Source organism: Oncorhynchus tshawytscha, linkage group LG14 (genome assembly GCF_018296145.1).
Source record: "Oncorhynchus tshawytscha isolate Ot180627B linkage group LG14, Otsh_v2.0, whole genome shotgun sequence".
Classification (NCBI taxonomy): Eukaryota; Metazoa; Chordata; class Actinopteri; order Salmoniformes; family Salmonidae; genus Oncorhynchus; species Oncorhynchus tshawytscha.
This window is the reverse complement of record NC_056442.1, coordinates 41819647-41833035: the sequence shown is the minus strand read 5'-3', so window position 1 is coordinate 41833035 and position 13389 is coordinate 41819647. Positions and strand designations below refer to the sequence as shown.

The 13389-nt window shown below is 40.8% G+C and overlaps 1 protein-coding gene across 1 annotated transcript; it reads left to right on the top strand.

Annotated features, from left to right (window-relative positions):
• The first annotated feature begins 5769 nt into the window (after positions 1-5769).
• Positions 5770-7554, top strand: lyrm9 (LYR motif containing 9). Its single transcript, XM_024445809.1, has 4 exons — positions 5770-6018; positions 6358-6520; positions 6670-6762; positions 6869-7554. Exons 2-4 carry the CDS (start codon positions 6395-6397, stop codon positions 6881-6883), a joined length of 234 nt encoding a protein of 77 aa, XP_024301577.1. The 5' UTR covers positions 5770-6018; positions 6358-6394; the 3' UTR covers positions 6884-7554.
• Positions 7555-13389: the final 5835 nt, after the last annotated feature.

Here is a 13389-nt window from a genome sequence, read left to right as displayed (position 1 = left end):
AGAGGCAGAGAATCCCAGTGGAAAGAGGGGAACCGGCCAGGCAGAGACAGCAAGGGCGGTTCGTTGCTCCAGAGCCTTTCCGTTCACCTTCCCACTCCTGGGCCAGACTACACTCAATCATATGACCCACTGAAGAGATGAGTCTTCAGTAAAGACTTGAAGGTTGAGACCGAGTTTGCGTCTCTGACATGGGTAGGCAGACCGTTCCATAAAAATGGAGCTCTATAGGAGAAAGCCCTGCCTCCAGCTGTTTGCTTAGAAATTCTAGGGACAATTAGGAGGCCTGCGTCTTGTGACCGTAGCGTACGTGTAGGTATGTACGGCAGGACCAAATCAGAGAGATAGGTAGGAGCAAGCCCATGTAATGCTTTGTAGGTTAGCAGTAAAACCTTGAAATCAGCCCTTGCTTTGACAGGAAGCCAGTGTAGAGAGGCTAGCACTGGAGTAATATGATCAAATTTTTTGGTTCTAGTCAGGATTCTAGCAGCCGTATTTAGCACTAACTGAAGTTTATTTAGTGCTTTATCCGGGTAGCCGGAAAATAGAGCATTGCAGTAGTCTAACCTAGAAGTGACAAAAGCATGGATTAATTTTTCTGCATCATTTTTGGACAGAAAGTTTCTGATTTTTGCAATGTTACGTAGATGGAAAAAAGATGTCCTTGAAATGGTCTTGATATGTTCTTCAAAAGAGAGATCAGGGTCCAGAGTAACGCCGAGGTCCTTCACAGTTTTATTTGAGACGACTGTACAACCATTAAGATTAATTGTCAGATTCAACAGAATATCTCTTTGTTTCTTGGGACCTAGAACAAGCATCTCTGTTTTATAGAGAGATATATATATAATATAGACTCCTCAGATGTGCTTGTGTGCGTTATAAAAAATGTCAGTTCTTTAGAAAAGTATAGAATTGAAGTACAGTGGTGAAACTCATTATATGTGACTTTTAAAGAACATCAGCGCCAGTCACAGTGTGTAGATAAAATCACTGGGGAACCAAGCCAGAATTTTTTTTGCCAAATTACAACTTGTGCTGTGATAATTGTGTTGTTTACTCTATAACCTGTTAGTTCATACGCCTTGTGACCATGATGTATATAGGCCTAAGGCCGAGACAATATGACAGTGGCAGAATAAATTCAACTGCACCTTTCTTTCAAAACGAAACTGGAGAGTAACCTCTGTCAGGTGAAGTCCACAAAGTATATTTCATGTAACAAACAGGTACATGGTCAAGCAGCAGGTAGCCTATTGGTTAGAGTGTTGGGCTGGTAACTGGAAGGTTGCTGGATCGAATCCCTGAGCTGACAAGGTAACAATTGGTCGTTCTGCCCCTGAGCAGAGCAGCTATCCCACCGTTACCTGGGCGCTGAAGCTGTGGATGTTGTATAAGGCAGCCCCCCGCACCTCTCTAATTCAGAGAGGTTGGATTGAATGCAGAAGATACATTCAGTTGGACCACTGACTAGGTATCCTTATTGTTTCTGACATTTGTGTCCTACGAAACAACTACAGATTTAGAACCACGGAGAGTTACCGCAAGTGACAAAGAAATCAGGAGCTGCCTCCACTATTCCAGCACCATTATAACATCATCAAATCACCTATGTTTAGTATACTAGTGACAACCCCCCCTCCCCCCCTCCCATCATACTGAAAATGATTTATTCATTTGCAGTTCACTTTCCAATCAGTTGGGCTGCCAGACTTAATTGCCATACCTTTTACCTCATCCCTCTCACCCACAAAATGTTTCAATTCCTCATTTAACAGCTTTTACAGTCATTTTCTTAAAGGGCTTATTAGTAACTGGAATAAGTATTTTCATAAATGTGTCAAGTGCAACATCTGGGTGCTCCTCATTACACACCACAAACCTGAAAATGTTCTTTACATCATCAACATATGAATCACTACAAAACTTCTTGTATGACCTCTTATACACTATATTAGGCCCAGCCTTTGGAACTTTGGTTTTCCTAGATATGGCTATTATATTGTGATCACTACATCCTATGGATTTGGATACTGCTTTATAGCCATATTACTTCAACAGTATTTAACATTAGATTGTCTCTAAGCTTTACAGGAATGTAGATCTGAATATAGACTCCTCAGATGTGCTTGTGTGCGTTATAAAAAATGTCAGTTCTTTAGAAAAATATAGAATTGAGGTACAGTGGTGAAACTCATTAAATGTGATTTTTAAAGAACGTCAGTGCCAGTCACAGTGTGTAGATAAAATCACTGGGGAACCTAGCCAGAAAAAAATGGCCAAATTCCAACTTGTGCTGTGATAATTGTGTTGTTTACTCTATAACCTGTTAGTTCATACGCCTTGTGACCATGATGTATATAGGCCTAAGGCCGAGACAATATGACAGTGGCAGAATAAATTCAACTGCACCTTTCTTTCATAACGAAACTGGAGAGTAACCTCTGTCAGGTGAAGTCCACAAAGTATATTTCATGTAACAAACAGGTACATGGTCAAGCAGCAGGTAGCCTAGTGGTTAGAGTGTTGGGCTGGTAACTGGAAGGTTGCTGGATTGAATCCCTGAGCTGACAAGGTAACAATTGGTCGTTCTACTCCTGAGCAAGGCAGTTAACACACCATTCCCTCGGCGCTGAAGCTGTGGATGTTGTATAAGGCAGCCCCCTGCACCTCTCTAATTCAGAGAGGTTGGATTAAATGCAGAAGATACATTCAGTTGGACAACTGACTAGTTATCCTTAATGTTTGAAATTTTTGGCCTGATAAACAACAATTGATTTAGAACCACAGAGAGTTACCGCAAGTCACAAAGAAAACAGGAGCTGCCTCCACTATTCCAGCACCATTATAACATCATCAAATCACCTATGCTAAGTATACTAGTGACAACTAAAAGATGCCAAAAACAATTTAGTCCAATCAACAGAAGCTAAATATGATATGGCTGTCAATGGTTCTGATTTGTGTATGTGTGTGTGGACATGTTTAACTATACTTCTGGACCAGAAGTCCCTACATGAATAGTAAACAAACAAAAATTGGACCAACTGGGGACATTTTGTTAGTCCCCAAAAGGTAAAATGCTATTTGTAGGGGTTTAGGTTTAGAATTAGGGTTATGGTTAGGAGCTAGGTTTAGGGGTTAGGGAAAAATGGATTTTGAATGGGAATAAATTGTATATCCACAAGGTTAGCTATACAAGACTGAGTTTGTGTGTGTGCATTCATGCAAATAGAAAAAAACATACTTTCTCACTCTACTTGTAGAGAAATGCCAACTCCATCCTTTCTTTCTTTCATGTTGACGAACCGGCCTATGACTCTGTCATACAGTACATGTTTTATTTTTTGTTGTACTAGACTTCCTGGCTAAAATGCTTGCTTGCTAGCCTAACTTCCTTTCATGGGCGACGTTAGCTAGTTAACGTTAGCCTTCTACATCTAGCTACACATTGAACTCCTTTCCTCTCAGTCTGGGGACACAATGTATCAATTTACGGTTGGATCAGAATCACTGTTATAATCATTGGCCAGTATCCAAGTCCAAATCCCTATCTCCATCCATGGCTAATTTAGGAAAGAGTCCACTTTAGCTAGCCATCCAGCCACCGGAGGACAACACAACGAGATTAAACAATTCAAGTTGTTTCTGTTAATGACATATTTCTCTTGATGCGAAGAGATCGGAGTGAAGCCAAATCCAATCTGGCTTCCCTTGACACTTTTCTTTTTTTTCTTCTAGTGCACAGGATCATTCACAGATGAGCTCACTCAGTTTAGCTCAGTGCTGATTGGCTATGATTTTACACTTTTTTTATCAAGGGAGGCCAAATGCTTGCTGGATTCCCTTGCATTCATTGCTAAGGTGGCAACAATGTCATACTCTTCATGACCAGACAGCATCAGGTAGATGGCCTACACATAGAGACAGAGGGGCGCTGTTTTGCTCACTCAGATGCTTTCTCCAGTGAGATAAATATATTTGTTTGTGAATGGAAGGAAAATTATGAAAACCTAGAATGTTGAATACAGTATGTAATGAATATATGGTATTCGGGTACAAGTGGATCGGTGAAGACCTCTAGGGTAAAGTGACTAGGCATCAGGATAGATAGTAATATGAGTCAAATAAAGTAGCAGCAGCATGTGATGAGTGTAAAGTATGTGTGGGGGTGCTTGTGTTGTTGGTGTGTGTGGGGGAAGGGGGGGCAGCTGTGGGTGTGTTATATAGTGACTACACACACACACACACACACTGCCTTCAGGAAAGTAGTCAGACTCCATGATTTTTTCCCACATTTTATGTTTTTCTACAATTGATTAAATGTTTTTTCCCCTCAATCTACACACAATATCCCACAATGCCAAAGCAAAAACTGTTTTTTAGTAATAAAAAAATCTGAAATATCACATTTACATAAGTATTCAGACCCTATACTCAGTACTTTGTTGAAGCCCCTTAGACAGTGATTACAGCATTGAGTCTTACGTATAATGCTATAAGCTTGGCGCACCTGTATTTGGTGAGTTTCTCCTATTCTTCTCTGCAGATCCTCTCAAGCTCTGTCAGGTTGGATGGGCAGTGGGCTGCACAACTATTTTAAGGTCTCACTAGAGACGTTTGTTCGGGCTTAAGTCAGTCCAGACTCTGAACACTGACCCCGCTAGGGGAGTGGGGAAAGAGACCACGGGGGGTGGGGGGGCTGAGTCTTTGACTCCCCACTGCATATGGTGGTCTAGTCAGTACAGACAACAGGTATTTCCTAGTCACTATTAGCATCTGCGTTGTTCCCAAAGCAAAACATGGAGATGTTTAGATTAGACCACATACTTTTCATTTTGTTCATTACAGTGTACCCTTGTATTCAAAGGTCATTTCATAGCTTAGAGAATGTCAATTATCAGGGTTGTTGTCAAGAATCCTTTTATTTTGGCTGGCAGGTGGTCAAAAGGGACAGCAACATGAGTGTTCACCTGAGGTAAAGGGGAATCCTGTGGGAGTGACTGTGTTGATGGAGTGGATGGGTCAGGTGTAAGCAGCGCTGCAGAGGGCACACAGACAGCCAGGCGGGGGTGATTCTTGTTTCCCTGCAGTGGCCAGTCTCTATCATTCCATTGCTGTTTTTCTCTCCCCTTCACAATGAGGCCATTCATCAGCACACACAGCAGAACTGTGAAAACCTTTGCCTAGGTGCCCTGAAACAAGGGGCTTGTGGCAAACCAGCTGGACGCCTGTGACTCATCCAACAGGACTGGGGTGCGGACAGTCAAGTTGACTCACAATCACCACCTCACACTGCACAAAACAGCTATTAAACTAGGATTGTATTTTATGATACAGAGTAGGATTTTCTCTGTAGATGGCACAGTGCCATCTGAAACCTGAGGATGAAAGCTTCAGTTGAAGAACAAGATGATTTATGCTGTTATTCAGTGGGGGTGTTGTGGTTTGCGTTGTTACGTATGTGGAAAGCACCTGTGTTAACATGGTGGGTGTTGGGTTATTCCAAGGTTTAGATTCCTGAAGAGATTATTGCTAAATTAAGAATAGGTTTATAGCCTGTTGCATTATGTTTTCTTCAAGACATGTTATTTCCATAGTCCAATATTATGGTGCACTATGTTTTCTGATTTATGAATGGAACATTTATCTGGAATATTTTAGAATGAGCAAAAAAATGTATTCAGAATGAATTTCCTACATTGAAAATATAATTGACAGAATATCCATATCCATTCAGGAACTGTTTATATGTTCTAAGTTTCCGTCAGTGTTGGTTTAAAGAGTACACAAATATTTTATAACTCGACCTCGATTTATCGACGACTTTTATGCTTGCCTATTACAGTTTTACCGCATGCCTATTCATTTACAAGGCTTTATTTACTAACTAATATTGTTTTAAAAATGACAGTGGACATAACGCTACTTTACTTTGAACAGTAGGCTAATTCAAAGAAAAACGGAAGTTGCCTGTCTGCCACCAGTGTCGTGGAGAAGTACAGTAACCGCAAGCTACCTGTAAGTCTACAGTCACAATTTAACATACATTCTGAATCAGATCGTTAACTTATACGATAGTATCAATTGATATTGATCACATAAAATGAATTGATATACGCTTCCAAAGAGGCAAGCACATCTCATTTATTAACGTCTTGTAGGGCAAGAGCGTTGCATATCGTATTTTTTTGCAGTCGGGCTGCGTTTCTCAGCAGATTGCTCGATCGATCATCATGTTAATGCTATTCTTGGAACATTAAACATTTCTTTAGGCGTTGTGAGCGCTGACAATATCAATGTGCGACTGCAATTAAGACTACTTGAAATGTGCCCAGTTAATTGTCCTGCTATTCACAGGAGCATATTGAGGAGGAAGTCATTCTGCACGGGCAGTATGCCCCCATTACCAGGCGCTGAGTTGGTTCGTACACCGGTTCATCTGTACCGTTACCTTCTTAGATGTTGCAAGCAATTGCCAACCCGTGCAATGCAGCAACATTATCAACATGCTATAAGACAGGTACAGTCTGATTGTAGCCCATTACAGTTGTTACAGCATAGGCTACGTAGTGTATAACTTAGACATATCTGATGTTATTGAATGTTACAAAGAGCTAGGTTATAATGGCCAAACTTGGTCAACAATTCGCTTTTTTTGTATCAAACTAGGGTTACAATAGTCACACAGATGAAGACGATCCTGAGAGGATTCAACTGATCATACAAAGAGCTATATCAGATGCAGATTGGATTCTCGATAAAGTGAGCATTGCCTTTGCTGTTTTCAAACTCATTTTAATTGACAAATCAGACAACAGTATGTGGAAAGACTAACTTTGATAAGTTCTCAATCTGTTGTGTTTTCCAGTATAATAAGAAATGAGATGTGTGAAATAAGAGGACAAGACTGCTGACTCTATTGGACTTCCATGTGGAACAAGCCTTGATCAAAACAGGATTTTGCTTGTTCTGCCATGCAAGAATCATCCCAGGGACAGATACATCAATCAATGTAGCAATAAGAGAAGTGATGTTTACCAACATTTTTACTGAGGGACCAATGAACAGTCCTCATTTGTGTTTTATTGCTGCACTACACACCTGGTTCACCTAGTCAAGTGGTTTGATTTGTTTATTCAGATATGTTAGTGCAGGGCTTGAACCAAAATGTGGTCTGTATGGTAGTCCCGAAGTAGAGGATTGGGAAACACTGACAAAAGTGTAGTCCTCACTTCTAGTCCTCAAAGCAAGATTTGCACATGCTGTCCACTTACGTTGATCTAATGTGTATTTATTGTTACGACAAAAATATGTTTGTATATCCGGCAATGTTACAATAGAGTAGCAGGATGAGAGTTATGTTGAGTCTGTATTTATTGTATGTAAACCATAACGCTATCTACGTTTCGATCAAATTGGCGTAAGATTTTCATGCGAATATTCTAAAATCTGCATTTATTTTCCATTTTTCCACCAAATTTACTTGTTGAGGATACAAATCAATGTACTTTTTTGCTTAAGTTTTCATGTACCAAATAAAAATATAAATTTTAATGTGTTTCCAATCAAATTTGATTCCCTCCCTCTTGTAAAGTTTGTGTCATCATCCCTTCATTACCTGTACCATATTTGAGGAAATACCAAAAATATATTTGTACCATAGATTGATTCATTTGAAACTTAACTTGCAGTAAAGGTTTCATGACTTAATATTAGCTTACAAGTATTTGATCATAGGAGTTGGGGGGAAAGGGACTTGTGCATTGATAAGCACACCAAAGAAACGATATGTGTAAGAAAGACTACACTTGTAATGGCCCACGTTACACCATAGCCTGATGAATTTGATGGTTAACTTTTCCCTTTTTGATTTAAGCAAAAATGAAAATGTGGCACAGACAACATGGATTGTTTCAGCATTGCCTCAAGCAAGAGTTTGGCGCTCGAGCAAGCGGCGGGTGCACGATCAATATCTACCTGGATGAAGCCTGAGGTGAAATGTGAAGCTAGCTAATGTCTAAAAAGCCTGAGTGCATTTAGCTAGCTTTATAGTGTACTCCTAAGGGTTTTCTGAAGTTAGATAACTTCAGTTAACTTCACATTCCAGCTCAGGCTTCATCCATGTTATGAAGGTGGATATTGATTGTACAAACGCTGTTTATTCGAGGCAGCTTGTAACTGCAAGTTTATAGCGAACGCCAAACTCTTCATTATAAAACTGGGTGGATCAAACCCTGAATGCTTGGCTGACAGCTATGGTATATCAGACAGAATAACACGGGTATGACAAAACTAATTACGTTGGTAACCAGTTTCTAATGGCAATACTGCACCTCGGGGGTTTGTGTTATCTGGCCAATATACCACAGCTAAGGGCTGTATCCAGGCACTCCGCATTGCGTCACAGCCCTTAGCTGTGGTATATTGGCCATATATCACACTTGCAGTTACAAGCCACCTTGCTTAATTAACCAGGTTTCCATCCAACCTTTTTATGCAAGTAAAGCACAAGGTGCTAAGTCAAGTAAAACACCTGTAAATTGTTCTGTGGAACGTGATACAGTATGTTTCCACTGTAAGTAGGCAATCAATAGAAGAGGCAATGGAGCTGTTGTTCATCAATGGGTTCATCAATTCACTGAGGGGGCACAAAGTATGTGGGGATGGCTGGGGGTGGTCCGTAGGGGGGGCTATGCCCCCCTTCTGTATGTTGGCGAATTTAGGATTTTTCAAACACCTGAAACAGCTTCTTCCTGCAATCTAGAGCCATAGTCATTATGCATAATTCTATGTTAAAAAAATATATATATTACTGCATATCTAACAATACTGGAGCCGTCTGTATCCTCCCGACTGTTGTTTCTTTTTTTTTAAAGAAACTAAATATGCTTCTCTGCATCTCTGCTAAAATGTGTAAAAGATTGATAGGAATTTCTTATTCAGTACATTTAGTTATTGCTTACTTTTCTAAAGTCTACCAACCTTGCCAGCAGGCATGACACCTAAGATAGTTAGACAAGCTAGCTACTCTAACTTGATTGATGGCCTGAAATGGCATCTTGGTAATGAGGTTGGGAGATTGGGAACCTACCTGGGCTAGATCATTATTTATATATTTTTGACAGGACAAATCTGAGGGGGCACATGCCCCTGTGCCAGTGGCAGTCGGTGCCGTTAAAAAAAAATGTTATGCGCATGGCCTTATTTCTATTCCAGCATATTGGATGACAGTCATTCCATTCATCCAACTCAAATGTTCCCTATACCCATCATGAGGTTGCTACAACATAACCTATGAATAAAAGTTTACAACGTAGGTGCACAGGTCAAGCAAAATTTGAGTAATCAAGGTGACCAACATGTTCTCATCCCTCGGCATCTAAACCTGACGAATGGACATCGTCCAATGGTAAGGGCACTAAACAAAGACGTGGGGACATGTTTTTGCACACACACGCACATCCGGATCTGGTGTCGATCAAACCAGTAGCTTGCTAACAGGTTGATATATAGCTATACTAGCATATTAGCATATGACTTACTTGACTTTTGATTAAATGTTTAGAGAAAGGAGGACCAAAGGAGAAAAATCCTTCTACCTCCGGTTTCAACTGTGAGTTGGAAGAAGAGGGACAGCAAAGGCAATCCAGCAACCCAGATCAGCAAGAAGGTATGCAAAGGGGTATATCAATAAGTGCATCGATGACGACTTCCCCACAGTGACCGTACGTACATATCCCAACCAGAAGTCATGGATTACAGGCAACATCCACATCGAGCTAAAGGCTTGAGCTGCCGCTTTCAAGAAGCGGGACACTAATCCGGACGCCTATAAGAGATCCCGCTATGCCCTCAGACAAACCATCAAACAAGCAAAGCGTCAATACAGGATTAAGATTGAATCCTACTACACCGGCTCTGAAGCTTGTCGGATGTGGCAGGGCTTGAAAACTATTACGGACTACAACGGGAAGCCTAGACGCAAGCTGCCCAGTGACGCGAGCCTACCAGATGAGCTAAATGCCTTTTATGCTCACTTCGAGGCAAGCAACACTGACGCATGCAGAAGAGCACCAGCTGTATGTGATAACGCTCTCGGTAGCCGATGTGAGCAAGACTTTTAAACAGGTCAACATTCACAAAGCCGCGGGGCCAGATGTATTACCAGGACGTGTACTCAAAGCATGCGTGGACCAACTGGCAAGTGTCTTCACTGACATTTTCAACCTCTCCCTGACTGAGTCTTTAATGCCTACATGTTTCAAGCAGACCACTATAGTCCCTGTGCCCAAGAAAGCAAAGGTAACCTGCCTAAATTAAAAACGCCCCGTAGAACTCACGTCGGTAGCCATGAAGTGCTTTGAAAGGCTGGTCATGGCTTACATCAACAGCATCCCCCCGGTTACCCTAGACCCACTCCAATTCGCATACTGCCCCAACAGATCCACAGATGACGCAATCTCAATCGCACTCCACACTGCCCTTTCCCACCTGGACAAAAGGAACACCTATGTGAGAATGCTGTTCATTGACTACAGCTCAGCGTTCAACACCATAGTGCCCACAAAGCTCACAAAGACCATGGGACTAAACACTTCCCTCTGCAACTGGATCCTGGACTTCCTGATGGGCTGCCCCCAGGTGGTAAGGGTAGGCAAAAATATGTCTGCCACGCTGATCCTCAACACTCTTGCCCCTCAGGGGTGTGTACTTAGTCCCCTCCTACACTCCCTGTTGACCCACGACTGTGTGGCCAAACACGACTCTGACATCCTCATTAAGTTTGCTGACGACACAACAGTGGTAGGCCTGATCACTGCAAACGATTTGAACTATTGAACTATGGACTATTTGAATTGTGTGCCACCCCCCAACCCTTCTTTTTTCTTTTACTCTCTGTTTATCATATATGCATAGTCACTTTAACTATAGATTCACGTACATTCTACCTCAATTGGCCCGACCAACCAGTGCTCCTGCACATTGGCTAACCGGCTATCTGTATTGTGTCCCACCACCTGCAAACCCTCTTTTTACGCTACTGCTACTCTCTGTTCATCATATATGCATAGTCGCTTTAACCATACCTACATGTACATACTACCTCAATAAGCCTGACTAACCAGTGTCTGTATATAGCCTTGCTACTGTTATTGTCACGTTCTGACCTTAGTTCCTTTATTATGTCTTTGTGTTAGTTTGGTCAGGGCGTGAGTTGGGGTGGGTAGTCTATGTTCTTTTTTCTATGTTGTATTTCTGTGTTTGGCCTGGTATGGTTCTCAATCAGAGGCAGCTGTCGATCGTTGTCTCTGATTGAGAATCATACTTAGGTAGCCTGTTTTCCCCATTTTGGTTGTGGGTGATTGTTTTCTGTGTCTGTGTTTTCCACACAGAACTGTTTCGTTTTCAGTTTGTGTAGTGTTCAGTTTTGATAAAAAATATGACGAACACTTACGACGCTGCGTATTGGTCCGATCCTTCCTACTCCTCCTCAGAAGAGGAGGACGAAAACCCTTACAGTTATTTTCAAATGTCTTTTTACTGTTGTTTTATTTCTTTACTTACCTACAGACACACACACATTCTTTTCGCACTATTGGTTAGAGCCTGTAAGTTAGCATTTCACTGTAAGGTCTACCTGTTGTATTCGGCGCACGTGACAAATAAACTTTGATTTGATGGTGACCAAAAGGCTCCTTAACAGTTTCTACCCTCAAGCCATAAGACTGCTGAACAATTAATCAAATGGCCACCGGACTATTACATTGATCCCCTCCTTCCATTTGTTTTGTACACTGCTGCTACTAACTGTTTATTATCTATGCAAAGTCACTTCACCCCTACCTACATGTACAAATTACCTCAACTAACCTGTACCCCCGCACACTAACTCTGGACCGGTACCCCCTGTAAATAGCCTCATTATTGTGTTGTTTTATTATTTTTTACTTTAGTTTATTTGGTAAATATTTTCTTAACTCTTCTTGAACTGCACTGTTGGTTCAGGGCTTATAAGTAAGCATTTCACGGTAAGGTCTACACTTGTTGTATTCAGTGCATGTGACAAATAAAGTTTGATTTGTTTCAATGCTGTTCTAGATTCTGCACAGATTATTATAGAAATTGTGAATATCTCCACAGACCTGCAACATTTGCATGCTATCTTGAACATGCACGTGTTCTATGATCACATAAGAAGACATTTGTAGTTACAGTAACCCCCAAAAATGTGGCCATGGATGTTTGGAAGATTACATTCACTTTAGGCTATTTATTGTATTGCAAAAGTAATATTGAATTGTTTGTTTCAACATTTGAGGGAGATGTATACAGCTTGGATAGCCAGTGGCTTAGTCCTATTCTTTAACGTCTATTATTGGTTGGGATGGGGACATTAATCCCACAAACATTCATCAACTTGTCAACAAACTGCAATGCAATTTGAAATCTTTAAACCCTGGCCTATACCTCTTGTCTATTTTAGTTGAATTCTGGGTTAAGTTGAAACAATATCTTTTGATAGCTTTTTGCAAATGCTTTAGCCTATGCTTTAGCCTAATAGTATCATATCACAATTATGTCATTTATCTTGCTCTGTTAAACCTACATTTTTGCAAATTCAATCTATTTTACAAGTTGATTACATATCACAATATGTTAACAAATTATGTTAATGGTGTAAATAAACAAATGCATTCAACACTAACAAGTGTCTGTGTTTCAACTGATTAAATATTTAGTTTTGCCCTTTCACCCTCTGAATGGACACATACCCAATCCATGTCTCAATTGTCTCAGGGTTTAAAAAATCGTATTTAACCTGTTTCCTTCATGTACACCGATTGAAGTGGAATTAACAAGTGACATCAATAATGAATCATCGCTTTCACCTGGTCAGTCTGTCATAGAATATGTTCTTAATGTTTTGTACATTCAATGAAGAGGCACATTGAAAGAGTGATTCCGAAAAATCAGTGGACCTGCGTGAGGAGTGTCGGGTGAATGTTTTGAACGCGCTGTTGCACAGGCAAAGGCGGGAGCTTGAGGCTCCTTTTACTTTACCCAGAATACATTTTATGGTTATGGCAGACAGACAAGAAGTCAGAGAAAGATGCAGTAAGTAGCCTAAGCAACGTGGGAAAAAAGGATGACGATTTCATCGGCTTGACATCATGCAGCTGCACAACAGCAAACCACTGTCTACTTAACATTTTATTACTTCTAGAAACAGCCTACTCTAGGTGTTTAATTGATTGATTTGTTGCAGGAAACTACAGTCGAGTTTGTGATGGCCGACTGACCGTCAATTAGGATTGCGCAATATAGGCCTATGCGATAATAAGCGCGTATTCATATGGAAGTGTATTAAATGCTGCATAATAGGCTAGG